This window comes from Phialemonium atrogriseum (assembly GCF_030411735.1).
Source record: "Phialemonium atrogriseum strain 8032-3 unplaced genomic scaffold QBC33scaffold_15, whole genome shotgun sequence".
Taxonomy (NCBI): domain Eukaryota; kingdom Fungi; phylum Ascomycota; class Sordariomycetes; order Cephalothecales; family Cephalothecaceae; genus Phialemonium; species Phialemonium atrogriseum.
This window is the reverse complement of record NW_026848152.1, coordinates 405,733-430,823: the sequence shown is the minus strand read 5'-3', so window position 1 is coordinate 430,823 and position 25,091 is coordinate 405,733. Positions and strand designations below refer to the sequence as shown.

The 25,091-nt window shown below is 56.3% G+C and overlaps 9 protein-coding genes across 9 annotated transcripts; 4 read left to right on the top strand and 5 right to left on the bottom strand.

Moving 5' to 3' along the window:
* Positions 1 to 354: 354 nt before the first annotated feature.
* QBC33DRAFT_541243 (casein kinase substrate phosphoprotein PP28-domain-containing protein) lies at positions 355 to 1,678 on the bottom strand. Its single transcript, XM_060428146.1, has 3 exons — positions 1,285 to 1,678; positions 650 to 1,215; positions 355 to 579 (listed from the first exon to the last, which is right to left on the bottom strand). Exons 1-3 carry the CDS (start codon positions 1,352 to 1,354, stop codon positions 463 to 465), a joined length of 753 nt encoding a protein of 250 aa, XP_060282714.1. The 5' UTR covers positions 1,355 to 1,678; the 3' UTR covers positions 355 to 462.
* A 943-nt stretch (positions 1,679 to 2,621) lies between these two features.
* QBC33DRAFT_541239 (uncharacterized protein) lies at positions 2,622 to 4,886 on the top strand. The gene is made up of 2 exons (XM_060428145.1): positions 2,622 to 3,352; positions 3,414 to 4,886. Exons 1-2 carry the CDS (start codon positions 2,655 to 2,657, stop codon positions 4,600 to 4,602), a joined length of 1,887 nt encoding a protein of 628 aa, XP_060282713.1. The 5' UTR covers positions 2,622 to 2,654; the 3' UTR covers positions 4,603 to 4,886.
* Positions 4,756 to 6,872, bottom strand: QBC33DRAFT_101895 (succinyl-CoA:3-ketoacid-coenzyme A transferase subunit A). The gene is made up of 3 exons (XM_060421849.1): positions 6,568 to 6,872; positions 5,127 to 6,497; positions 4,756 to 5,041 (listed from the first exon to the last, which is right to left on the bottom strand). Exons 1-3 carry the CDS (start codon positions 6,625 to 6,627, stop codon positions 4,910 to 4,912), a joined length of 1,563 nt encoding a protein of 520 aa, XP_060282712.1. The 5' UTR covers positions 6,628 to 6,872; the 3' UTR covers positions 4,756 to 4,909.
* Positions 6,873 to 8,076: 1,204 nt separating this feature from the next.
* On the top strand, positions 8,077 to 9,849 carry QBC33DRAFT_453185 (E3 ubiquitin-protein ligase dbl4; the record flags this gene model as incomplete). The annotated part of the gene is given in 3 exon segments (XM_060424674.1): positions 8,077 to 8,170; positions 8,295 to 9,740; positions 9,758 to 9,849. The coding sequence occupies 3 exon segments, from the start codon at positions 8,077 to 8,079 to the stop codon at positions 9,847 to 9,849; spliced, it is 1,632 nt and encodes a 543-aa protein (XP_060282711.1).
* A 623-nt stretch (positions 9,850 to 10,472) lies between these two features.
* On the top strand, positions 10,473 to 12,150 carry QBC33DRAFT_541232 (mitochondrial carrier). Its single transcript, XM_060428144.1, has 2 exons — positions 10,473 to 10,821; positions 11,064 to 12,150. The coding sequence occupies exons 1-2, from the start codon at positions 10,713 to 10,715 to the stop codon at positions 11,873 to 11,875; spliced, it is 921 nt and encodes a 306-aa protein (XP_060282710.1). The 5' UTR covers positions 10,473 to 10,712; the 3' UTR covers positions 11,876 to 12,150.
* On the bottom strand, positions 11,971 to 14,712 carry QBC33DRAFT_541230 (TIP-1 family-domain-containing protein). The gene is made up of 4 exons (XM_060428143.1): positions 12,987 to 14,712; positions 12,643 to 12,934; positions 12,541 to 12,590; positions 11,971 to 12,489 (listed from the first exon to the last, which is right to left on the bottom strand). Exons 1-4 carry the CDS (start codon positions 14,592 to 14,594, stop codon positions 12,070 to 12,072), a joined length of 2,370 nt encoding a protein of 789 aa, XP_060282709.1. The 5' UTR covers positions 14,595 to 14,712; the 3' UTR covers positions 11,971 to 12,069.
* Positions 14,713 to 14,822: 110 nt separating this feature from the next.
* Positions 14,823 to 16,838, top strand: QBC33DRAFT_493408 (putative dna replication regulator sld2 protein). The gene is made up of 2 exons (XM_060425507.1): positions 14,823 to 15,081; positions 15,147 to 16,838. The coding sequence occupies exons 1-2, from the start codon at positions 14,931 to 14,933 to the stop codon at positions 16,694 to 16,696; spliced, it is 1,701 nt and encodes a 566-aa protein (XP_060282708.1). The 5' UTR covers positions 14,823 to 14,930; the 3' UTR covers positions 16,697 to 16,838.
* Positions 16,805 to 19,354, bottom strand: QBC33DRAFT_101877 (uncharacterized protein). The gene is made up of 2 exons (XM_060421848.1): positions 19,129 to 19,354; positions 16,805 to 19,067 (listed from the first exon to the last, which is right to left on the bottom strand). The coding sequence occupies exons 1-2, from the start codon at positions 19,209 to 19,211 to the stop codon at positions 17,090 to 17,092; spliced, it is 2,061 nt and encodes a 686-aa protein (XP_060282707.1). The 5' UTR covers positions 19,212 to 19,354; the 3' UTR covers positions 16,805 to 17,089.
* Positions 19,355 to 20,625: 1,271 nt separating this feature from the next.
* QBC33DRAFT_101833 (uncharacterized protein) lies at positions 20,626 to 25,087 on the bottom strand. Its single transcript, XM_060421847.1, has one exon. The coding sequence runs from the start codon at positions 24,621 to 24,623 to the stop codon at positions 20,640 to 20,642; it is 3,984 nt and encodes a 1,327-aa protein (XP_060282706.1). The 5' UTR covers positions 24,624 to 25,087; the 3' UTR covers positions 20,626 to 20,639.
* Between the last annotated feature and the right edge of the window lie 4 nt (positions 25,088 to 25,091).

The window sequence follows — 25,091 nt, the reverse complement described above, 5'->3', positions numbered from 1 at the left end:
GACTCATTCGCTAGGGCCCAACTGGAATAAGTGGTTTTCCTTGGATTTTCGGACAAACCAAGGAGGCAAGCACCGCTGGAGGCCATGGTGTAAAGAAGAGAAGACTACATCCTTCCTGGTTACATGGAAGCCATGTTTGGACCGGAACTTGCACCTCTACCAGCTGAAATAGCTGCTCGGCATCAGATTAGGAGCTTCAGAGATAGGCTCAAGCATGTTGATCAGACGGCGTGAGCTGCGGTTGCACCCGTTTCGGGCATCTTAGCCAAGAGTCAGACAGTAGAGTCACCTTGGATGGTCACAGAAAGGGAAGGACAGGCAGAGCACAGAGCACCGTTCTCCACCACGAGGAACGGACAATTGAAATGGGCCAACGGCAGGAAGAAGTGCCAAATGAATACTGTGAGGAGATGCTATGCCTATGTCGACCGTATATGCAGGATCTATCCAGAACGGAGAAGCTCATTTCTTGGTCTTCTTGCCCTTAGGACCCATGGCAGCCTCGCGCTTCTTGGCCTCCTTTGCCTCTAGTTCCGTCTTTCTCGCCTGCTCCTGGGCTTCTCGGGCTTCTTTCTCGGCCTGGAGTGAAGGAACAGATTAGCTTCTGTTGGAGCAGTGTACGAAGGACTGGGTAGATAAGAGCACGTACCTGTTTCCGAGCATTCTCGGCCTCTCGCTTCTCTCGAATGACCTTCAACCGGGCCAGGTCGGCCTTGGCCTCGTCCGTCTTGCCCTGCTCGTGCAGCATGCGGTATCTCTCCTTGGCCTGCTGGGCTTCGAGAGACTCACGCTCACGCCTGCTGGGCGTGCCGGAGGTGACGGCAAGGCCCTTGACAGCCTCGGTGACCTCCTCCAGAGGTTGCCTAGCCTGGTTACGCGCCGCCTTGGAGTGGTTCGGGTTGGCGGGCATGTCATCGTCACTGTCCTCCTCGGAATCACTGGGCGGGAGATCGCCGACCTGGACGGTCTGGGCCTTGGCCCTGGCGATGGCGGCCTCCTTGCGTGCCTTCTTCTCGCGCTTGCGCTCCTCACGGCTCAGCTCGGCAGCCGCGCCCGAGGCTCCCCCGTCATCAGACTCTTCCTCCGACTCATCTTCGTCCTCGTCTTCTTCCGAGTCAGAGCCGTCCTTCTTCTTCTGAGCATCTTCGCTCCACATGCTGACCTCGTTACCATCGGCGTCGAGGGGGCGGAGGTCACGGGAGAAGTGTTTGCCACCTGGGGTAACAGTTAGTTCAGCATCTGCCAGGTTGATGTATGGGGCGAGGGAAACTGATGGCTGCTTACCTCCTCGAGTAAACTTCTTAAACTTGCCGCCGCGACCGCGAGAGTTCGCTCCAGGGGCACGACCAGTCATGGTGGGAAAGTGTCTTGGGTTGAGGTGGGGTTGAAGGAGGGGTCGTTTTTGACTCTGACACGCAAGATATTTCAAGCGAAGCGCGGCAAGGGTGGATGATGATGTTGGAAAATGGGAACCTAGGTAGGCAAGAGAAGTCTGAAGGTGAAGGATACGAAAGAACCACGCCTTATAGAAGAGAAGAAGAAAGCTCTCCTTCAGTCGTAATAAATAGGTAGGCAGGTGAGGGGCAGCTGGGAAGGGTTCAAAAGCACACGACAAGTCATGATAGTGAATGGAGGGGCCCCTCTATTGGCCCTGGTTGATGCCTGACCACACTTGCCCCGCCTTCCACGAATTACCCCTCGAAAGTCAGTCATGACCCAAAATTACCTCATCAGGCTATGGCTGTGCGAAAGGATCCCAGGTACCCAGGTACTTACAAGGGCATGAATCCCGGGAGGCGAAGCTCAAAGAGGTTAGTTCCAGAGGGGAGCTAGATGGCGGAATATCCTTGGGGCCGGCACCCGATATAATCAGAATTATTTTTTGGTCCCCTTCTTTTTCCCTCTTGCTTCCTCATCATAAAACATAAAACACAATCCTTCATATTCACTCTGGTACAAGTCTTTCAACCATGACATTCTAGAGGGGAAAGTGGAGGAGAGATTAACCTGTCAAGCTCTTACCCTCTACTTCTATGGCAGATTTGCCGTGTTGGATAGCGGAGAAATTTTTGCATTGATACATTCTACAATCCTAGCCGCGTAGTTGCGCCTACCAAGGTGGGCTGCCAGACGTGGCCATGGGACAATGACCACAACGAAAGGCCCCTCACCATTTAAAGGGATTCACGCGTTGATCGTGCCGTCAGGTTTGTTAGTCTGCTGTTTCTGGTCTTGGAGTTGACCTCGAATCCCAAGACCGGGCCCCCCAGGAATACCTGACCAAAGAAAGAAAATATTGAAATATCAAAACATCTCAAGGCACAATTTCTTTGCATGATCCTTGGAAGCATTTGAACCATTCTCTGTGTTGAAGTTGTGAGATAACTAGGAAGGTAGGCTTGATGTCAAGCAACCTACTTTCAAGCGACCTGCTTTCAAGATGATCATATTTCATTCGTAGAGCGATGGCCTGACAAGGTGTCGCCTCCAGAAAAGCATTCAAGAAGCCGTGGTAGTGTCATGGCATGAATCTCACCAGTCTGCATGTCAGTCTGCAGGAACAATATGCAGACGCCTTTTTCCTTGATAGAAACCGGGGCATGGAAAAGGGGGGGAGGGGTGGGGGGGGGGGGTAAGCATGCTTTTCTGTAAACATGTTCTTCGTCACTTCTCTCTCACTTCCCTCTCAGAAGTTCCACCAACCTTGCTTTAACCCTGACCAAACAGCACCGGAGGCGATATCGATATCATTTCCCTCCCCCCTTTTGACCCCTTCTTTCACTTCTTTCACCCCTTTCACCCCCGCTTTCCCACCGTCTTCGTATTATCTCGCAGGCTCGTGGCAGCCTTGTCGCTACCCTGACTTGAAAACAACAAAGTCACCTCGTCCTGGCAATAGAAGCCGAGCAGAGCTGCCAGAGATGGCTCAGCCATATGATCTGCTGCAACACTCTCTCGAGTCCGAAGGACTGCATGATCTGGTTTATGATGATCTTCTAGACTTTGATACAGATCTAGGGCTAGGGGAGCTATCTGAGTATGAGGAGATGCTGCTTATGGCCTTGAGACGTGGTAGAGCTACACCTGTTGCTCGGGACGATACAAACTGGTTCAACGAGCCACCTCACCCTCCTCCGCCTCCTCCAAGCCCTGATTACACTCAATCCCGTCAAACTCCCGCACCTGAGGCCCCTGCGAAGACGGGCCCTAAATCCAGTGGATTGGGTCCAAGACCCCTTCTCGACATGGCTATGACAAAGCTCCTCGAGAATATCATGGAAGTGCCAGATAGTGGCCTGGATCGAGTCCCTGTCCACATTCTGCTGCGAGTCTGGAAGCAGGTACAAGAAAGGTCCAATCGTCTACAAGCCCCTGTGCCTCTTACCTTGAACCGATCCTAACCAGTACCATAGGGGTGTCTCTCTGAGTGACTGGAAAGCCTTTGTCGGGACCCTTGTGGAGAGAGACTCTGCTGCACCAGTGACTCTCTACCAGTTTTTCGAGCATATTCCCAACCCCACGGCCAAGCTCTCTGTATACACGACACCACTCAATTCCTCAAGCTGCATGTTCATAACCTACCTCAGCATTCACAGCAACTTCCACTTCAAAACCGAAGAATTCCTGGGACTTGCTGGCATGACAAACCTCGGCGTCTTGGAGATCACCGACATGTCGACCGATCGGTACCCCAAGACGTACCAATATCAGGTTAATGATATGCTCCTCAAGGGTTGGAGCGAACAGCCCGGAGCATTCCCAGCACTGCGCATCCTCAGAATCCAGGCCGCCGGCAACCTCGTCTCGAAACTTTGTCTCCATTATGTTTCCGGATTTCCGTCATTAGCTGTATTCCAGGTCAAACTATGCGACTTCCAAGTGCGGGCAGATCGGCGATATGCAAGGGACCTGGGCTGGCAGGTATCTGGGGGCCCGGTCCGCCGGGATATCGTGGGCATCCTCAGGGGCCTGAAGTCCATCCCAAGACGGGGGCGCACGTGGCAGTATCCTCGCTACGAAGCCGACTTCGAGCTGGAGAGTATCTTGGCCACCATCTTTACTCAAAAAAGGGCACGGATTCACATTCATTCTCCCTCCGTTTTCGGCCGGCTCGACTGGAAGACCTTTTTCGACAGGTACCGCGGAGAGAAAGCCCCCCAGGACTCGGGCGAACCCGATTTCGGCACCTGGGCATTCTGGCTGTACGCCGCCGTCGGCCACAAGATTTCAAACAGCGATCTCCCGGAGCGGGTGCGGAGGACCCTCAAACGCCCAGTTCACCTCGAGGGCCTCGAAGTCTCCCCCGTGCCCATTGCGTGTCTCCAGTTGGGCGAGCAACCTCCCTACCGCCTCAGTGAAGATGAGATTACACAATTGGGCCAAGGCCTTCTACGCGAAGGCCGCAAAAAGGGCCGCAACAAAGTCTCTAAACGAGGTCGCAAACGAAGGGTCGGACGCCTTCTCCCTGACGACCCCAGACGAGGTCGTGCCTTTATCTTTGTACGATCACCCACGGGACGGCCATCGCCCCCTGAAGATACGGTCCATGCCGGGACGGAGGACCAAGGCCACGGTGGCTTATCCACACAGCACGGGGCCTGAGAGGACGATTTGGGAAGCATCAGGATGTGACAGAAGTTGTGTACGACTTCCATTTTCCCTCGATTAGCTTGATTGGGCTCGATCGATCTGTAAGAGTGTAACAAGAAGTCCGGCTATGGTACAGTCACCAGAGGAGAGTGAACAAGTTTTGTATGACTAAGGACATCCATCATTACGCGCCAGAGCTATGATAGAGATAGATACAGAGACGGAGACAGGGACAGAGACAGATATATACGTGTCTACACCGTGTAATACCAAACATAATACAACATTCGTCAAGCCCCCCAATGCAAACTCGGCACGCCTACAGCATGGGCTTCAGGTCCTCGGCTACGTGGAACGGCGCATCCGTCTTGCTCTTGACCTCCTCCACCGTAACGCCGTCGGCAATCTCGATGAGGGTCAGGCCCTTGGCGAAGTCGACATCGAACACGCCCTGTTGACCCAGTGTTAATATGTAAGACTCGCTTTGTTTTTGTGCTTTTGGCGGGGGCAAGGGGAAGTGGCAGAAGAAGACTTACCAGCTCGGTGATGATCCTGGAGACGCACGACTTGCCGGTGAGTGGGAAGGCGCACTGCTTGACGATCTTGGGGTTGCCCTTCTTGTCTGTGTGCTCCATGGTGACGACGACCTTGGTGGCGGTGGGGTTGCTGACCAGGTCCATGGCGCCGCCGAAGCCCTTGACCTTGCCGGGCAGCATCCAGTTGGCCAGGTCACCGTTGGCGCTGACCTGCATGGCGCCCAGAATGGTGAGGTTGATGCGGCCGCTGCGGATCATGCCGAAGCTCTCGTCGCTGCCGAACACGGACGCGCCCGGTTTGAGCGTGACCGTCTCCTTGCCGGCGTTGATGAGGTCGGCGTCCTCCTCGCCCTTCCGTGGGTACGGGCCGAGGCCCAGGATGCCGTTCTCGCTCTGCAGCTGTACCTCGACCTCGGGGCCGACGAAGCTGGGCGCCAGCATCGGCATGCCGATGCCGAGGTTGGCGTACATGCCGTTCTTGAACTCCTTGGCCGCCCTCCTCACGATGCGCTCCCTCTTGTTGGCCGTCTCGCCGGAGCCCAGCGCCGCCTTCGCGTCGGTGCCCTCGTTCTCGTCCTTCCTGAACGTGTACTTCTCGATGGCCTTGGCGCTCGTGCTCTGGATCACCCGCTTGACGTAGATCCCGGGCAGGTGCACTGCCTCGGCGGCGATCTCGCCCGGCTCGACGATGTGCTCGGCCTCGACGATGGTCATCTTGGCGTTGCGGCCCATCGGGCCGTTGAAGTTGTTGGCCGACAGGCGGAACTGGCAGTTGCCGAGCTTGTCGGCGCGGTAGGCCTTGACGAACGCGTAGTCGGCCTGGATGCTCTCCTCCAGCAGGTAGCTCTTGCCGTTGAACACCTTGACGTCCTTCGGGTAGGAGAACTGTGCGGGCGTCCCGTCCGGGTTGTTGCGCAGGGGCAGTTCGCCGGTTTGCACCACGGTGCCGGTGGCGGCGGGGGTGTAGAAGGCCGGGATGCCCTTCCCACCAGCGGCGCATCGCTCGGCGAGGGTTCCCTGTGGCGTGAGTTCCAGCTCAACCTGACCAGTCAGATACATCTGCTCGAGCGTCTTGTTTTCGCCAATGTACGAGGCAATCATCTTTTTGATCTGCCCCGACTTGAGCAGCTTGCCGAGGCCGCTGGTGTCGGTGCCGGCATTGTTCGATACTGCCGTGAGGCCTTGGATATCCTTCTTCGTCAAGACCTCGTCAATGAGGGTGTTGGCAACACCGCAGAGACCAAATCCACCACACATGACTATAGTGTTGGGCTTCATGTCTTCTAATGCCTTTGCCGCCGAGGGGTAGACTTTGTTGATCGCCGACCTCCGCGAGGTGGCGGAGAAGGAGCGGGCGAACAGGGCGGCATGCTAAAGGATTGGGAAGCCGGGATTAGCCTGGGAGCAACGGATAGGAGGGAAAGAGAGAGGAAAGGCTCACATTCGAGCCATGCTTGGAGTACGCCCTCAGGGTCCTCACGCACAGCGCTGCAGACGGCATCTCGGCAGTCGAGGTAGGTATATTCTTATGCCAAGAAGGGAAGAATTACAGAACGCCTTGAGAAACAAGGATGGGTATCAATCGAATAGTCTTTAACAATGAGGGGAGACGGGTCAGGCAGTGAACTCCAATGGGCTCCAGAAGGGACACAGGCAGAGCGGAGGAAGCAGGACACTGGAGGGGGAGCACCGGTCTTCTTATCTAAATGCCGACAATGGCCGCCGGCCGACATTCCGCCCTGCGGTTCGGGAAAGTTAGGGAAAATAATAGATCCAGGGATCGCATTCGGGAGTTCGTCGGGAAGGGGATTTACTAGGGGTTCCTAAGAGGGGGTTTGGGGTTAAGCGGGGCTTGGCCCCCGGAGTCGGCGCACACTAGGAACGGAACTGGATCCTCAACCCGGCAGTGAGGAATGCATGAGTAGGAATAATCGGAGACTAATAAGACTGCAGAGGTAAGAGCCCCTGGTCACTCGCCACTGTTCTTTCGGATGGGTCCGATTATCTGGGTAGCTTTCGTGGAGAAATGTCATCCGGATCCTTGCGCCGAATCGCATGCTTTCCCGCCTCCGGGAAGGTACCTACCTAGAACTGTAATAAGAACAACGAACGGAGAGTCTAACCTTGCAGGACGGGTAAGGCCGGAGGTTCGTCGTTACATCAAAGGCTCAACTGGTTAGGCCACTGCCTTGACGTTCAAAGTGCTGTATCCCGGTCTCCACGGGAAATGGAAGCCTGCCCTGCCTGTGGTGATACCTACCTAAAATACCGCGAGGTACGTACATACATACATCATACGCATAGTACACAGTGTACACCGGGGTTGGGGCGGAGCTGAGCGCTGCCAACTTCGCCTGATTTGCAGCTGCCTAGTACCAACGACAAGGCGTGTCATCAGTCAGCAGGACCAGCTCACCACCACCAGTGACAAGTGGCTGGTACCTAAATGGAGTCCCACCGTCAAACGTGACTGGTGACTGGATTGAATCAAGATCAGGTTGCAGCTCCAACTCAACTCCGTCATCCCATCCTCGGGCATTTACTAGCCTTTTGCACTTTACCTTGCCCTTTCAGACTCACCATCTCGTGTTTGTTATACAACGCGTACACACCTCGCCGGCTGTCGAACATTTCCTCCATCTCCGAACTTCCCTCCCCAGCGAGTCCTATCCACCCACCCCGCCCCGCCCCTAAATCCGCCGCTTACCAGCTAAAGTGTCACCGGCGGCCAAACCCCTCCGCCCTGCATCGTCTCGCCTCTTTCGAGGACGAACCACGATCGAGCCCTCCAGCATACCGACTTATTTCTCTTTAAGCCGGCATCATTCCTCCCCTAACTCGAAAGCGGAAAGCCGCTGAGGCGACGATATCCCTACCAAACAAGAGGATCCTCGCCTCAGCCGGCCCAGAAGTTGCTCCCCCAACTCCCGTAACCACCGCCTCGAACGGTATGGATTCCGAGGATGATTTCCTGTCCGCTGTCTCCAGTGAGGATGATATCCTTCCGGATGACAGCGACAACGATGATATCTCTGGTGCTGATGGTTAGTCCACCCTTCCACCCTTCCCCCCTTCCCCCTTCCCCCTTCCCCCTTCCCCCCCTCTTGACATGATGCTCTGCTCTGCTTCTCAAGGAGGAATACAGCTAACAATGCCCTGATCTCCCAGACTTCGATTTCGACGATGAACCGGAACCAGACCTGGATTTCCACAAGGATTTCGGCCAACGAAAGAAGGTTGCATACGACGTCAGCTTCAAGATCTACGAGCCTTCGGATATCCAGAAGCAGCAAGATGACTTGATCGACGAAGTCAACATGATTCTCGATATCGAGAAAGAGGAGGCTGCTATTCTATTACGCCACTTCAGATGGAACAAAGAGCGTCTGATCGAGGATTACATGGACAAGCCCCGCCAGGTACTCGAAGCTGCCGGCCTCGCACATAACATGTCGGGAGCCCCCAAGCTGCAGACCATTCCCGGCTTTGTTTGTGATATCTGCTACGAGGATGGCAAAGGTCTCCAATCCTTCGCAATCAAGTGTGGCCATCGCTATTGCGTTGACTGCTACCGACATTACCTCTCGCAAAAGATCCGCGAGGAGGGAGAGGCAGCCCGGATCCAGTGTCCCAGCGACGGCTGCAACCTCATCATCGACGCGCGGTCGCTCGACATCCTGGTGACACATGACCTCGCCGTGAGGTATCACGCGCTTCTCAACCGGAGCTACGTCGAGGACAGGGACAAATTGAAGTGGTGTCCGGCCCCGGACTGCCAGAATGCCGTAGAGTGTGGCGTGAAGAAGAAGGACCTTGATAAAGTCGTTCCGACCGTCGCTTGTCTCTGTGGCCACCGCTTCTGCTTCGGGTGCATTCTCAATGACCATCAGCCGGCTCCGTGCGAGCTGGTTAAGAAATGGCTCAAGAAATGTGCGGACGACTCGGAAACGGCAAACTGGATCTCGGCGAACACCAAGGAATGCCCCAAGTGCAACTCCACGATCGAGAAGAACGGTGGTTGCAACCACATGACTTGCCGCAAGTGCAAGCATGAGTTCTGCTGGATGTGTATGGGACTTTGGTCGGAGCATGGAACCAGCTGGTATAACTGCAACAGGTTCGAGGAGAAGAGCGGGACAGATGCCCGTGATGCGCAGGCGAAATCTAGGGTATCGCTGGAACGATATCTCCACTACTACAACCGTTACGCCAACCACGAGCAGTCGGCCCGCCTGGACAAGGACATCTATCATAAGACGGAAAAGAAGATGGTCCAGCTCCAGAAGGAGTCGGGCATGTCATGGATTGAGGTCCAGTATCTCAACTCGGCCTCCCAGGCACTTCAGACCTGCCGACAGACCCTGAAGTGGACTTATGCGTTCGCCTTCTACCTGGCGCGCAACAACCTGACTGAAATCTTCGAGGACAACCAAAAGGACCTCGAGATGGCGGTTGAGGCTCTTTCTGAGATGTTTGAGAAGCCCGTTGGGGAGCTCTCAGACTCGAAGCTGAAGGTTGATATGATGGACAAGACCGCATACTGTAACAAGCGGCGTATCATACTGTTGGAGGATACTGCAAACAACTTGGCAAATGGTCAGGACAAGGACTTGTGTGTTTGAGCTCTCGAGATTGGTGTGCTAACATATCAACAGGAGCCTGGACTTTTAATGTGGATCTCGGTTCTCTCAGTGCCGCAGGAGGGTCTAACAATCGTCGTTAGAGGGAGGCACCGGTCGACGTTCTTCGAAGTCGACAAATGGTCGAGTACCCGGACCAGGGGTCGCCTCCCGCTCTTTCTTGCTTCTATGCGTAAGCTCACGCTGTCAGACCCACGCGCCCCTAGCAAACAACAGCTCGGATTCGAGCGAAATCACCACCACGACCTCGCGCCTCACGACAGGCTCGTCTCATAGTTTTATTTTTATCTGGCTTAGGGATGGACCCTCTCAGGTAAGAGGGTACCTGGCCCTATATTCAGAAGCATTGTCGGAGTTACAGAGCGCCGCCCAGGCATATGGATCGTGGCTAGATGGTATTCATGGTCAAGGGATGGAGGATGGGATTACTGAGTTTACCTCCTACGTTTTGCTTTTTGTGTCGTAAATAGAATGTTTCCGGGGAGGGCATATCAAGAGGCATCTCTCGTCACAGTCAGGAAGGGAAGCCGGTGACATGATTATTCGTGGTTGCGCGAAGATGGTGGGTCTGGCAACGTCCCAGTCTCTCTGCTTTGGCTTCTGGGATCGGCGTCGGTCCGAGCCGATGCATGAAACGAATTCCTGTGGTGATTATGTAACTCTTTATTCTCCAATCAATAGTTATGCAAGAGACGAGTTTTCGGATTGCGTGCTCCGCGGGCCGGCCGAGCATCTCTTTCAGTTGCGTGGAATGTCAATGGTAATTGCCATTCCGATTGGGAGCATTATTTTCCTGCAGAACGGTAACTTATAAACAAACCTAATAGCTCGCGTTACCAACTCGCGGGGTTTTTGTGGTCGGCAGCACCAGCCAATCTTGCGCCAGTCGAGAAACCCTAACCAGCCAGTGCCCATCCCAAGCCGGGTCGGGGCCCAGGTCGACGCCATGGCTGATTCTGCCGCCGATGTCGAGGCCCATGCCGGGGGCGGAGCGGCCCAGACGGCCAAGGACCTGTTCGCTGGAGCGTCCGGCGGCATTGCTCAAGTATTACTTGGTGAGCGAGCACATTTTACGAGTCCGGTTGGGGAATGGATGCAGGTTCAGACTTTGCCGGACAAGTGTCCCTGCAAGACGGGGAGGACCAAGTGGCGGTGGAAAGCTTTCCAGTGAAGGGATGCAAGTACCCGCCCCGGCCTATGCTGCGAAGATGAACGGACCCGGCGTCCTGAACCCTCCACCCAACCCTGGCTGCCCTCCCGCCACATCCTTCTAACACACACTCCCCCCGCTCCACAGGTCAACCCTTCGACATCGTCAAGGTCAGGCTGCAGACCACAACAGCCTACCCGTCCGCCCTGAGCGCCGCGACGTCGATCTGGAAGAACGAGGGCACGACGGCCTTCTACAAGGGCACGCTGACGCCGCTCCTCGGCATCGGCGCCTGCGTGTCCATCCAGTTCGGCGCCTTCCACTCGGCGCGGCGCTGGCTGGAGCGGCGCAACGCCGCCTCGGGCACCACCGGCGGCCTCGGCTACGGGCAGTACTACGCGGCGGGCGCGTTCGCCGGCGTCGCCAACAGCGTCATCTCGGGGCCCATCGAGCACGTGCGCATCCGCCTCCAGACGCAGCCCCACGGCGCGGCGGCGCGCCTGTACTCGGGCCCGCTGGACTGCGTGCGCAAGCTCGTCGCGAGCGGCGGGCTGACCCACGGCCTGTACCGCGGCGAGGCGGTGACGGTCCTGCGAGAGGCGCAGGCGTACGGGGTGTGGTTCCTGGCCTTCGAGTGGCTGATGAACGCGGACGCGGCGCGCAACGGCGTCGCCCGCAAGGAGATCCCCGCCTGGAAGATCGCGCTGTACGGCGGCCTGGCCGGCGAGGCCCTGTGGCTGGCCAGCTACCCCTTCGACGTGGTCAAGAGCAAGATGCAGACGGACGGGTTCGGCGCCGACCAGCGGTACCGGTCCATGAGGGACTGCTTCGCCCAGACGTGGCGCCGAGAGGGCATGAGGGGCTTCTGGAAGGGTCTCGCGCCGACCTTGCTGAGGGCCATGCCTGTTAGCGCTGGCACTTTTGCCGTGGCTGAGATGACCATGAGGGCTCTCAACTAAGCCCTGTGACCCGCTTCGCATTTGTGGGTGGCTGGCTGTCTCTTTTTGGGGTAGGCTTGGCATTCACGGTGCAAGTGGTTTGGAGCATGTTCGAATGGGAGAGCATGAGATCTGGATCAGATTGACTTGTACCTATATATCCATGACCAGCCAGATAATATTATGTACTGTACATACGACGCTCACAATGTGCGTCACTCGCTGTTCTCCACCCTGCGGTACAGGATCTGTCTCGCGTTGGCAGGCGTGAGCGAATCAAGTTCCAGTTCCTCCAAGAGCTTCTTCGCCTGCGTGTTGTCCGTGAAGACCCTGTCGGTGGCTTGCTTCAGCGAGGTGACACCTTCCTGGGGCTCGATGGGGAGATTCAGTAGCCTAACGGCGTCTTCTAGGCTGCGTAGAGAGCCCGAGCCGTCGGGGATGTACCGCTCCAACGTTGAAAACATGGCATGCAGATCGCGCGCAAACTGAGCTGCGCCGTAAGTCGTAAAACTTTGGCTCATCAAGACTTCGCTCCAGAGCAGCATGTTGAGCCTGTCCAGCGCTGATCTCCAGATACGGCGGAATACTGCGGTCCCGAGAGCACGCGACAGGAATTCGAGGTTGCGTTTGAGGATCTGGGCTAGTCAGCTGGGTACTCATCGAACACATTGTGATGTGTGGCCTACCCTGAGAGGCTCGGCAAGTTCTGCGGTGATGCCAAGTTGGTAAGGGTCGGCTGATATCCCGGTTAGCTGAGTTCACGCAGAGCAGGTGGTTTCCTAACTCACCAGCAGAGATATCCTCATTGATAGTCGTCCATTGCGGCCGTTGAAGATAGGCTCGGAAAGCTTTATGGTGAGATTCCACAAGGGCCTCAATTAGGAAATCGGCTGCCCTTTCTCTCCGCTGTGTGTAGGCGACGATGGTCTCGTCAAACAGGACGCCGCCATCGTCCTCAGTTCCGACGGTTGAGGAAGTACGGTCCTTAACATGATCATAACTCATCCCGCCGGCTAGGTTGGTCTGGTCTTCGGAGGCCTTTGCCCGGGCTTGGAGTTGCTCCCAGAGTGTGACGAAGAACTGGCGGGATTAGCAGGCGGTTGGCACTCGTATGCAGACACCCGAGACTCACCTCTTCGTTACTCCAATCCTTCAGCGTATTGACAATATGATCCGAGCTCCCAAACACCTTACACAAGGTCTCTAGAGCACCAGTGCCTTCTAATGCTGCCAGTTCTTCCTTTGTAACCCCATGAAGAGTCCGCCCCACAGTGGACGTCAGGCTCTGGTAGGCCTCCAAGGAGCCTCGGAGGCGACTGTGATATTCATCCAGAATGGCAAGCTGGATGTCAATGAGGAAACGCAGTTTGTGAGAGAACCTCCTCACTCTCTCATACTGGCTAGTCACTGATCGCAACAGGTCCGTAACTCGCACCGCCCCGTACGTCGGTTTGGTCTTGCCTGCGCCAGCAAACTCGTAGTCGATGTTTCTTGCGTCCTGGGAACCCATGATCCCCTGAAACCGTTCCAATGCAAAGTCTTTCTCCGCACGAAGCCACTTAGCGAAATCCTTGTCGAGTACCTCGGCCGTGAGCCCACCCCAGCCGTTCTCGACGTCCCCACCGTCATAGTTGAATCTAGACCGGAGGGCCTCGTCGAAGGACAAGAGTTGCGCGATGAGGCTACTCAGGAAAGTGGGGCTGTTGACCGCCTCCACCATGGCTGAGTTGACCTTTTCTCTCATCACTGGCAACATAGAGCTGATGAAAGCACAAACGGGGTCCATGTAGACCATCTTTCCCGAGGCCGCCGAGTTATGGAGTTTTGACGCGACGATGTACGTGAAGTTGTCTCGAAGGAAGTCCTCCCATCTCTCGACAAGGGCTAGGAACCACGGGAAGCAGTGGGTTCCAATGGCCTGCGGGCTGCTTGTCGTCTTATCGCTCATGAAGTGGAAACGGAACTCTTTGACGAAAATCTGGGCCATGACGTCGATGGGCAGGAGGGTGACCACGTCTTTCGAATAGATGAGCTCGGGGACTTGTAGATCCAAGAGCTTCTCGAAACATTCACGCCATTCATCGTCAATTTCCAGCTGAGGGTCGATCTTAGGCCAGCCTCTCTTCGTCAAGACCGCCTCCAGTTCGTTCCACATGGTCTGTTTCATCTCGTCCCAGAGGTTGCTGCTGATATTGGCAACATGTGTAACCAAATGCGCAGCGGCCTCATCCGCCGCCGGCTGAAGCTCCTTCAAGCGCATGGACAGCTGCTTCAGCCTCGAGTACGGCTCCAGCGCAGCCTTCGGGCTCTGGGGCAGATGCGACCTGGCCGCACTCCGTAGCTCTTCCACATCCTGTAGTAGTAATAGATACTTGTGCGCAAGATCCACCTTGTGGAGCTGCTTCATAGGCTGCTCGAGCCTGCGGATCGCTTCGTCGGGCGCATCCGAGGCGGCCAAGATCTGGAGTCGCACGTCGATGCTCTTTTGCAGGGTCTGGAACTCTTGGATCTGGCTCGACAGTGCCGCCTGCCGGTCAGCGGAAGACTTTCGGCTTTCCTCAAGTTCTTTCGTTGCATCGTCGAGTTGCGACTGTAGTTGGCTTCGTTGGTATTCCACGCTGGCCAGCAATGTGTCGAGATTCTCCAGGTCAGTGGTCGACTGTAACTTGTCGTCGAGGTAGTCTTCAAGTCGAATATCTGGCTCGATTGATTGGGAATATGGACCCATAAAGGTGGCCATATTGTCTTCTAGGTTGCCTCGCAACTCCCTGTCGGGGTTTTGAGAGCTTAGGTCCCTGAGTTTCGGCTCCGTGTTGGTGTTGTCCAAGGACAAATGGCAAATGGTGGCCTGTCCAATGCTCGAAGCTTGGGCCCTCTGAATTTGCTTGGGTCTCCACTATGGATGCTTTATACGTACAGGGGTAGTGGGTGGTGGGGTCAGCTTTGCTTAACGCGTATTTGCATGAACATCGCGTTAACGCGTCTGCCACCACTAGTAGTACACTACACCACATGAAGCCGTCAATCTTCAGTTTTTTTAGTTTTTTTCAAGGTTCGTCTGCACACTTTTGTTGCTATGATGTCCATGGACGAGCAAGAACGAATTCAGTATGAAGCCCAATCACAGGCATTGCGTGTAGAGTTGAAGCAATGGGAAAACAACTGGGCAAAGGAACACGCAGGCAAGAAGCCTGCCCGCAATGATATCAAGCAGAACCCCGAGATTGGTAGGTCTCTTTTGCCCCTGACTGCTCGCACCTTTGTTCCCTTTGCACTAACACCTCGCCCAAAGCCCAAAAATACAAGTCCTACAACAAGATCCGGGACATCATCTCGGGCAAGATCCTACCCCCTTCGAAACAGCATCCCACGCCGCGGAAGCGCAAATCCACAGATGGCCCAGCCCCCGCCCAGACACCCAGCAAGCGCCCTCGACCTGCGGAAACCCCCACCAGGGCCCAGTCGCACGTCGACGGCTACGGCCACGGCTCCCAAGGCCACCCCGCCGGCGACGACGCGGTGACGCCCTCGCTGAGCCGGCGGCTCTTCAGCCCCGCGGTCCCGACGTCGATCGGCCCCACGCCGCAGCGCGACGGCCGCGTCCTCGGCCTGTTCGACCTCTTCGCCGGCAGCGACGCCGACAACACGCCCTCGCGACCGCGCTCCACCGCCACAGATGCAGCAGCCGCCGCCGTCCAAGCGACACCGCGCAAGCAGACGGGTGCGGTGGACCACCACCACCACGCGCCCGCGTCCGGCGGTCGGGAGGACGCCTTCGCGACGACGCCGCTGAGGGGGCTGGACGGCAACGCGCGCAGCAGCGGGTTCGCGGCGCGGGTGGGGCTCGAGGGCCGGACGACGACGACGACAGCGACGGCGACGACGCCGCGGGGCCCGAGGTCGGCGTCGGCGTCGGCGCTGCAGTTTGCCACGCCGGCATTCCTCAAGCGGGGCTGCGCGCCGCTGCCGCCGAGCGTGGACGAGAACGGCGAGTACGTCGAGTCGCCGCGACCGCTGCGCCTGCCGAGGAAGCCGCTCGTCCGGGGCCTGAGCAGCGTCGTCGCGGGGCTGAGGAGGCTGGAGGAGGAGGCGCTTGATGAGGACCTGGAGGCGTTGAGGGAGGTGGAGATGGAGATGGAGGGGGCTGTGCAGGGCGGCGGGGCTGGGGCCGGGGTCGGGCTGAAAGCACCACCCGCTGGGGGAGATCGGGCGGTCGAGCTCGAGGACGTCTTTCCCGCTGCTCCTGCTCGTGGGGATTCTGGCCCGTCGGGCGCAGGCAGAGTTCCCGTCGAGGTGGAGGATAGCCAGGCGCAGCCGCCGACCTTGCTGGGTGGTTTCGACGACGAGGCCCTGTACGACAGTCCCGTCGAGGAGGCGATGGACCGTGGGCGGCCGCTACGTGTGTTCAAGAAGAAGGGGCAGAAGCGCACTACGAGGCGGGTCAATATGAAGCCGACGCGCATAAGGAGGCCTGTGGAGGAGGAGGACGCAGAGGGTGATGGGGATGAGACCGATGGAGAGGTGGTGCCCGAGACGCAGCTTGGTACCACAAAGGCTATGGCGGATAGGGATCTGCTTGATGCAGCTTCTGGCTCCGAGTTCGACGGCTCGGATTCCGAGCAAGATGGAAAAGAAGCGGCCAAGAAGAAGGAGGAGGCCGCGGCAAAGGCAAAGGCAAAGAAAGGGAAGGCCGAGGCAAAAGAGAAAGAGGATGGGCCCGTCAAACGAGTGGTCAGGAAGGTCAAGGCTACGGCGCATGCGAATTTCAAGCGGCTGAAGCTAAGGAATAATGGAGCAAAGGGCGGTGCCGGGTACAACAGCAGGTTTAGGAGGAAACGATAAGCCCTGAAGTGTAATCACGGAGAGAGATCATTCTGACTTCCCGTTGTAGCAGGCTTTGCTTTTCAATCATCATCAATTGCCAAATAGCATTCATGAGGGTCACCTCATTTTGAATCGTTCCTTCCGAGACGTTATTAAAGTGGTATCCTAAGCTTGTTCTCTATCTTTAGTTCTCAACTACCTAATCAAAAAAGAAGAAAACCTTCGCTGTAGGGTAAGTGTAAAGTTTCTTCACCTTGAACACCAGGTTCACCGAGACTCCGGTAATAGCCAAGAGAGAGAGAGAGAGAGAGAAGTTACGCATATCCAAGCCGACAACTCCAGCCTGTACATATTCGCACCACCCTCGCCCACGCCGTCATTCCCAGGGCCATCAACAGCAAGGTGGCTTGTTTAAACACCTCGCGCCGGAACCGTGAATCTGGCTGTCGCCCTCACCGTCACCGTGGTGGTGGTCGGGGGCTTGGTGGGGACGACCGCGTTGGAAGCGAATGACTTGGTGATGAAGGTCGAATTGGTGGACTCGGTCTCTGGCGCGCTCGAAGTCGTAGGGGCGGGTTTCGACAAGACATTCGGAACCTCTGATGTCGGCGAAGGGGGTGAAGAGGCCCCCTCGGTGTCAGTTGCCCCTCCGATAGTCGAGGTGACATCTGATGCCGGCCCCCGCGCCGGTGGCGTTGACGTTGGTTGTTCAGAAGTCGAGGTTTCAGTCACAGTCACGGTCAAGGTGATGTCCGAGCCATCTCGTGTCACCGTTGTCGTACTGCTGTAGCTCTCTGCTGTACACGTGCTGTCTGTAGCGGCGCCCCCCGTGGCTTGACCAGAAGAAGTCGGGGCTCCTCCGCCTGTTGGTGGAGCAGCCGGGAGAGTACCCAAGATACTCTTAGCCGTCTTTCGGTCGACACAGTCAAGGGTGACGGCAACGGCGTTTTCCATGGGCAAGGCGAAGCAGCTAGTGCCAGCGGGGCAGAATATGATGTCGTATGAGCCGTCAGGGCGACATCTGCCAACGTTGCCATTGATGCATGCCGCTTGGTTCCCGGCACAGGCAGAATTTTCGGTGAGGTTAGCGTAAAGGGTGTTGAGCTCCCTCGCCCGATCAACGTTCTTTGCGAAGTCTGCGGCGGACACCGTTGTCGTTGCAGACGGAATAGAGGTGAGAGCAGTAGGCACATTAGCGTTGACTGCTCCAGTAGCACGATAGTGCGTAGCCGAATATTGAACGGCCGCTGAAGAGCTGGAAGTGTTTGTCGACGATGAAGACAAAGCGGAGGAGGCGGACGAAGTTGAGGTTGGGTCACCCGAGGCCAGAGGAGCGTCCGTAGAGGTAGCTGCCTCAGCGGTTTGCTCTGTTTGAGTCGCGCTGCTCGGTGACAAGGACGCAGGTTCACTATCAGTACTGCTGGGGACAGTCGGCGAAGGAACGGTGCGAGTTGTGCTGGTCGGTGACGAGGACACAGGTGCACTGTCAGTACTGCTTGGGGAAGTCGAGGGAGGGGTCGAGGCGATGCTATTCGGTGACGAGAACGCAGGTGCACTATCAGTACTGCTAGGAGAGGTCGAAGGAGAGCTCGGGGGGGTGCTGCTCGATGATGAGAAGTCAGGTGCACCATCGGTACCGCTAGTGGAAGCCGAAGGAGAGGTCGCAGGGGCGATGTCGCTTGGTGACGAGAACGCGGGTATGCTGTCAGTACTGCTGGGCGAGGTCGAAGGAGAGCTCGGGACGTTGCTGCTCAGTGACGAGGACGCACGAGATGCGACCTCTTCGGATATGCTAGCAGTACCGCTAGAAGACAGCTCGGGGATAGAGAAAGACGGGGCGCTGCTTGTAGCCTCTGTCAATGAACCAGGTATGGATCGTGGCGCTGTAGATGTCGGAAATGCCGCGCCCGGCACAAATGTCACGGTTATCAGGCTAGCATGTTGCGAGGGCTCGGACTGTCCAGATAGGGAGGCGCTGGAAGAGTCAAGCGACGGTGCCGACGCCGATGTGGAAGAGTCATTTTCCGTTTGGGCATCCGAACTCGAGGTTGGAGCGCTCAGGGATGGCGATCGTGACAGGCCCAAGCCATCATCAGCATTGGTAGAAGAGGGTCCAGCCGTAGAGGTAGCTGCCTCAGCGGTTTGCTCTGTTGGCAACGCGGATGGCGAACTGGAGTCTTCCGCGCTGCTATAGGAGGAGCTCGTGCCTCCATCACTGGTGCTCGGGGATTCGGTATCCAATGAGCCAGCCGATGCGCTTGAGATAGTCGCGCTTGTGGTGGTAATCGTGGCCGAGGTGCTGTTAAAGGCGGTGTCAAACTGCCTTGCCCACTTTCCTCTCCCATGCTGTGCTAATGCCGACCTTGGGGAGTCGACAACACCATGTCGCCTGTTGAAGTAGGTTAGGGATGACCTGCAGAGGGGGTTAAGGATTTACAGGGCTGACATACGAGTCCACCTTTCTGCTCAGAGGACCAGCCTCTGAAGTCGATATCAATAGGAGGGGTAGAAGTATCAGGTTGAAAATCTGCATGTCTAAATCCGGCAAGGGTATGGTCTTGGGTTTTAAGAGGAAGTTCGTGCTCGCGGTCGAGAAAAGCGATCACTATTAAGCCTCAAGCGTCTGGATGTGAGTAAAAAGAATGACCTTGTGTCCTCACGTAGTCACAGACTCGTAGAAGAGGCAATAAGAGACAAAACCCAGTCAGATGATGAAGGAAAGGAAAAATGCATTCATTATCCAAGAAAGATATTGAGCACAGTGAACGAGTGTTTGGCAGAAAATGGGAGGACAAAGAGAGGCCACTCAGTCTGTGTCATCATGACAGGCAGGATAACAATCGTCTTTGTACGATTGGGGAGACAGTGGAATGATGGGAAGGCCATGATTGTCTGGCTGCCAACCCTGGCACTTGCCGGCGAAGATGGCGTCCATTCGAGCGAGCTCTCCCAGCAAATATCCGCCCCCAATGGGCGCTTGGGTATGAAGCACGAAGATGGAACGATGGGTCGGCATTTAAGATGAGACCAGGGGAAGCGGCCAGCATAGAGTTAATCACGGAGATCCAATGCTGCAAGAGACGCGAGGTTGTGACCTGATTAAGCGCCTATAAGTCTGTCTTTGTCGTTGACAAAGAAAACTTGACCGTTTCTGAGTGTTGTTGCGGCAGACTTGGGGCGGCTTGTCATTGGCTGCCGACAGAACCCCAGTCACCTTCCTGAGCAACGCAGGCCAATCACTGCAACATGAGAGCCGCAGCAGGAGACTTGAGCCTCACCACTCACTACTCGTCTAAGTCAAGACCCAGAATTGATTGCCTTATTTGGCTGGCTTGACTTCAAAACACCCCTTGGAACTTCCAGACTCGTCTCTCTTTTTAATTCGGAACTTTCAGCGCAATCTGAGGTTTCAGATGATGCAGGTTCTTCAATGATAAAGGCGTTGTAGAAGCTGGTCGGCCGCCACTGAACTTGGCCCTATCCAACACTCCTCTAGAGTTGTCATTGCTCATGGTTCCCATGTGTACAAGGTATTATCCCATCCTGGCCCACTCAAGCGGGAAACAGCATGGTCTCCTGGCCACAGCTGGTTGAGGCTGGTCCCAATTTGCATGCGACCACTCGGACCCGTTGACTGTCTCGACCACGAATTGCCGCCAGGTGTAACACTTCCTAGGTGGTATTATCCTGGATGATATTACACTGCGAAAACGATGCTGTCGCTTCCTTATGCAAAAAAATCGCGACACGACGCCATGCAAGACCCATCTGGGAGCTGCCGAGCGGCGTCACAATCGCAACATACCCCCACACAGACGGAATTCCAATATGTCATCGCGATACAATGCGACCCACGGATTCTTAGTATGTACAATACATCCCGGGACACCTCGCAATGCTGTATATAAACCAAGCCCACCAATTAAATGCTGATTGAGACGCGGCCTATACGCGGTCTTTTCTAAATCTGAAAAGAGAGTTCGTCGACAAAATCATCGTAATCCAATCCAGGCACGGCCTCCGCCACTGTTGCAGCCGCCGCAGCCCTCGAGTCGCCATCTACATTCCCATCAAGACCGAGTCCAAACTTGCTGGCCGCACGCTCGGCCGCGGCAGAGTCCGGCAGCCCCAGACAACCGTCGGGGGGTTGCGCGGCTCCAAAACGCTGCATCTTCTTCGACGAGTGCAGCTCTACCGCTAGCGCCAGCGACAACGACCGTTTCCTCGGGCCGCCGGCCGGGTCGATAGGCCTCGCCTCGGTGGACTCCGAGGCGCTTGTGGGAGGCGTCGATGCTGGCCCACGACTGAGGCGGGGTTCGTCGATAGGATTGGAGGATTCCCGGGTGGTCGAGACCGAGTCGGCCATGGCCCAGTCCCCAGGCCTGGTGGTCTCTTCAGCCAGCGTTTCCGGCCCGACAAGCACAGCGGTGTTCAGGGGAGCTTGGCATGCCTGGGCGGCTGGCACTGAAATGGCGTGGTCTTCGTACAGGGAGCCCAGCCAGGCCTCGCGGAACTGCAGTCCCAGTGCCAGGGCCATCTGCCGGGCGACGCTGTTGCCGACCAGTTTCCACTGTTCAGGCGGCGTGCCCAGTAGTACCTCATGATCCAGGAAACCCTGCGCTCGGCGAGCCTCCATGATGGTGATGGGTCGGTGCTCCCACCAGTGAAGGAGGCGCCCTGTTCGCGAATCACTCGGCCCGCAGCGGGTCGTGACTGTGGGGAAGACATCGACGGGCCTTATGCGGCCCCATCCTTTCGAATTCGACGCAGTGCGTGTACAGCCCGATCGCGGGAACAGCTCCCGCTCGCTTAGTGTCATCACGCCTCTCCCTTCCTCCCAGGCCCTGGCGAAGTTCATCCCGTAGGGATGTGTCGGGATCAAGTTGAACTGAAACCGCAGGCATGGCGTGACGCCCAGCTGGATTCGATGGTCCGGGAATCCGACACAGCAGTCTGGCTTCCCGTCATCGATTTGGGGAAGATCGGCGGTTGCCTCGGCGGCGCTAACGAACTTGAATGCCGTAGGCTTAAATGAGCGGCGTACGTAGGGCTCGCCGTTTGACATGACACCCAGGGCGCGGCTATTCGAACCTGCATGGTGGGAGTGTGACGGCAAAGGGGCTTCCGGGAGGCGGTAGGTTGGGGCTGCAAAATACAAAAAGACTCGGCTACGATTCTGCGGTGCGCCGTAAGACCACGCATCGCCCATGATGATCTGGGCTTGGTAACCCATCCCCACGATTGCGCAGATCAGTTGCGAGAAAACGTCTTCCTCGCGGTTCTTGTGACCCTGAACAATGGCCGGGACATTCTCCAGGATCCCGTACTTCGGCCGATACACGTCCACAAACGAGGCGAACGAGGCCACAAGAGACTGGTTCTTGACCTGGCGGTCACACTTCTTGTCATCTGTCAGGAGCGAAAACCCCTGACAGGGACTGCCGCCGGAAATGAAGTCCACCTCCCCCGGGCGAGGTACCGAGTTCGAGTACCTCCCCTCAATGGCGTGCTGGAGGAGATCGTCCACTGAGCCGAGGAATGGGTGCGTACCGACCGGGGCGTTCGCCATATACGTGTGGACGGCCTTATCCCAGATGTCGTTTACCCAGTGCATGTCCACCACCCCTCCCTCCTCTAGGCCTCGACCAAAGTTGCCACTGCCGCAGAACAAATCGAGGCCCCTCATCTTCCGAAAATCGCGGCGTTTAGGGTTGAATCCCTGGCGCATCGATGGCGGGTACTCGTCCTCAAACTGAACGCAGACTTCCTTTCCGTCCCGAAGCTGCAGTTTGTGCGTTATGAAGAACACATTAGCTGTGCCATCCCTGTTGTAGGGGTTTGGCAGAGGTTCGCCGGGGCGAAAGAATCTGACCAAACATCTCCCCACAATATTCTCGGTATCCGCAACCACCACATCGTCGGTGTAAACAAGCTCGTTGGGCCGGATATTTTTCGCCCGATGCTCGATCGCACTCCGCCGCCGTAGCGTCCGTAGCCGAGCAAGTTGAGAACGTCCTTGTTCGAAGACCTCGACAACCTCGTACGGCTCGGCGATCTCCGCCTCCTCAGATACCGATGCAAGGACCGTGTCGCCCGGGTGATAGAAAGGCCCCTCCGGTCTGTCGTGTTGACACCTCATGTGCTTTGGCTCGAGCGAGACCCAGCGCCTGTCCTCAATCATATAGGTTTGTCGCACGAAAAACTCGGCCGTCGTAGTCTCCGGGCTGCCGAACCAATCCACGTTGTGTTTTTCGAGTACCTCGTCCTCGTCCCATCTCGCGTCGGCGCCGTCGTCGCATGTACAATGGTTGGAGAGGAAGAGCTCCTTACCCCACGCATACATCATTTTGCAACAGGGGGTATCTATCGGCTGATATAGCCATGTAACGTCGAAGGACCGGGCGCCAGTCCTTGGTGAAACATGGACTTTCTGGACCAACCCGAACCAGCGCCTATCATCAACGAAGCCCTTGGCAGCCTCCGTCTTCCACTTCGTGCCCGTTGCTTGGCTATCCGGGGGAGTGGAGATTGTATCGCCCGGCTTGATGCTTGCGATCATCTCTCTGTGGTCTCGGTCTGCTGATGATGATCTGCGCTTGGATCGATTTCTAGCCTGGTGGTGGTCCTCCAGTGGAAGAATCCCCAAGGTGTCCTCCTGTTGCAGGGGATCTTCAGACTCACGTCCCTCCATGAAAGCTTCGGAAGCCTTCTCGTCCGCGGGTTCTTTTTGACCGACGACCTTTAAAAGCCTTCCAAACTTCATGTGGCCAAAACACCCAAATACGTATGGCGTTACGACTGTAGGAGTAACATCCACGCCGTCTGACAGCGCTGCCGCAGGCTCGTACCGAGTAAAGAACTTGATCTCCTTGAAGATGTGCATCGAGGCAGCTTTCTTTGGTTCTAAACCATAGAGCTCTTTCCAGATGAAGTCCACGTTCGCCACGACAGCTGAGCGGTAGTCGTTGCTGCCGTGTTTCGAATGCCATCTTTCAACGCTTGGTGCGTTTCTATGAGTGTCCAGGAGCCACCCAATGAACTTCTCTTTAAAATGCCTCAGCTCGACTGAGAGCTTCCTCTTTGCCCTCCAGACACAGAAATCCACGGTGTGTTTAGCAAGATCGGCAAGCCACAGGAACGGTGCATGGAATCGGGCATATTCGGCCGAGGGACGCTTTAATTGATAGTAAACCTCTCTCGACTCGTTCATCTTCGAGTGGATCCACATCTGGTCTCCCACACTTGCATTGGATATGCCGTAATTTCCAAGAGGCAACTTCCTGAAGTGCACACCCTCGACATAGTGCTCAATGTCGCCAATTCTGAGCACGCCGTCGAAATAGAAGTCGTCATGTCGCGCCTTGGTTGCCAGCTGCTGGAGTGGCCGTAGCTCGTTGCGATAAGTATTGTTCCTGATGTAAATGGAGAAGTTGTCCAGTTCGAACTCGACAAAATCCTCATCTGTCAGGTCACCTTGTGACTCGACAAATGTCATCAAGGCCGCAAGAGCAACACTCTCGTGGACTGGGGGAAGCGGTGGAAGCCATCCATCAACCATGGACCTGGGGTAAGTCAGGGTCGACTTTGGGATGCACACGGCGAGGTGATTGTTCCGCCTTGCCAGAGGAGTGTGTTCAGTCGACAGCTCCAGTTCACCCGAGTCATCATGCCCAGGCAATCCAGGCAATCCAGGTGTTGTTGATATGACTGAGGCACGGACGGAGGTAATGGATTCATCATCCAAGTCTTGGTCCTGAGTCTCAGCGGCAAAGCCAGGCTGACCTAGGGAGTCGGAGGGAGTCAAAGATAGCCCTGGGTTGCATTCAACTTCAGAGTCATCTCCAAGTTTGGTCCACCGTCTAGGCGTCGTTTCCGGGTCTTCCTTTACGAATGGCAGCGCAAAGTCCTCTGGAGTAGGTTCAGCTGCCCTGGCTAAACCATCCATCGCGAGGCTTGGGATATCAGTTGGTTGAAGTTGCTGGCATAGTATACGGATGTCTTAGGGTCCGAAGGTCGGTTGATGAGACAGTTCTGATGTGTTACGGCAGTGGTTGACTATTGACTAGACCGACGAGCTGAAGTTATCCACTTTCGCGCAAAACGCTGCACTCCTGATCGCCAAGAACCATCGAAACCGAGTTGACAAGCGCCGGCTATCTGCAAGAAATAATGCCATGTAAAAAATGTAACAAAGCGGGCAAATGAACGTGGCGTAAAGAACAAAGAGCATTCTTCGCTACAACCTGGATTGTTTGGTCGCGCGTCCGTGTCCCCGTCGCGTCCTGGAGGGACGCGAAGCAAGGTATGTGGAGCTGTGTTGGTTGGAATTGGCCAATCAACGCCGTCCCAGCCCTACCCCTGCTCCCCTAACTTTAAGTCGTGTTCATGCGGCTGAACTTAAACATCAACGTCC

Coding starts and splice junctions, on each gene's coding strand:
- QBC33DRAFT_541243 (XM_060428146.1), bottom strand. CDS start 1,354: ATGACTGGTCGTGCCCCTGGAGCGAACTCTCGCGGTCGCGGCGGCAAG. Junction 1,216..1,284: donor TAAGAAGTTTACTCGAGGAG/GTAAGCAGCCAT, acceptor CTGTTACCCCAG/GTGGCAAACACTTCTCCCGT. Junction 580..649: donor CCGAGAATGCTCGGAAACAG/GTACGTGCTCTT, acceptor CCTTCACTCCAG/GCCGAGAAAGAAGCCCGAGA.
- QBC33DRAFT_541239 (XM_060428145.1), top strand. CDS start 2,655: ATGTTCTTCGTCACTTCTCTCTCACTTCCCTCTCAGAAGTTCCACCAA. Junction 3,353..3,413: donor TGGAAGCAGGTACAAGAAAG/GTCCAATCGTCT, acceptor CCAGTACCATAG/GGGTGTCTCTCTGAGTGACT.
- QBC33DRAFT_101895 (XM_060421849.1), bottom strand. CDS start 6,627: ATGCCGTCTGCAGCGCTGTGCGTGAGGACCCTGAGGGCGTACTCCAAG. Junction 6,498..6,567: donor ACTCCAAGCATGGCTCGAAT/GTGAGCCTTTCC, acceptor CCAATCCTTTAG/CATGCCGCCCTGTTCGCCCG. Junction 5,042..5,126: donor CCAGGATCATCACCGAGCTG/GTAAGTCTTCTT, acceptor CTGGGTCAACAG/GGCGTGTTCGATGTCGACTT.
- QBC33DRAFT_541232 (XM_060428144.1), top strand. CDS start 10,713: ATGGCTGATTCTGCCGCCGATGTCGAGGCCCATGCCGGGGGCGGAGCG. Junction 10,822..11,063: donor CATTGCTCAAGTATTACTTG/GTGAGCGAGCAC, acceptor CCCGCTCCACAG/GTCAACCCTTCGACATCGTC.
- QBC33DRAFT_541230 (XM_060428143.1), bottom strand. CDS start 14,594: ATGGCCACCTTTATGGGTCCATATTCCCAATCAATCGAGCCAGATATT. Junction 12,591..12,642: donor CAATGAGGATATCTCTGCTG/GTGAGTTAGGAA, acceptor CCGGGATATCAG/CCGACCCTTACCAACTTGGC. Junction 12,490..12,540: donor AACTTGCCGAGCCTCTCAGG/GTAGGCCACACA, acceptor TGACTAGCCCAG/ATCCTCAAACGCAACCTCGA.
- QBC33DRAFT_493408 (XM_060425507.1), top strand. CDS start 14,931: ATGATGTCCATGGACGAGCAAGAACGAATTCAGTATGAAGCCCAATCA. Junction 15,082..15,146: donor CAAGCAGAACCCCGAGATTG/GTAGGTCTCTTT, acceptor CCTCGCCCAAAG/CCCAAAAATACAAGTCCTAC.
- QBC33DRAFT_101877 (XM_060421848.1), bottom strand. CDS start 19,211: ATGCAGATTTTCAACCTGATACTTCTACCCCTCCTATTGATATCGACT. Junction 19,068..19,128: donor CTGAGCAGAAAGGTGGACTC/GTATGTCAGCCC, acceptor CTACTTCAACAG/GCGACATGGTGTTGTCGACT.
- QBC33DRAFT_101833 (XM_060421847.1), bottom strand. CDS start 24,623: ATGGATGGTTTAGCCAGGGCAGCTGAACCTACTCCAGAGGACTTTGCG.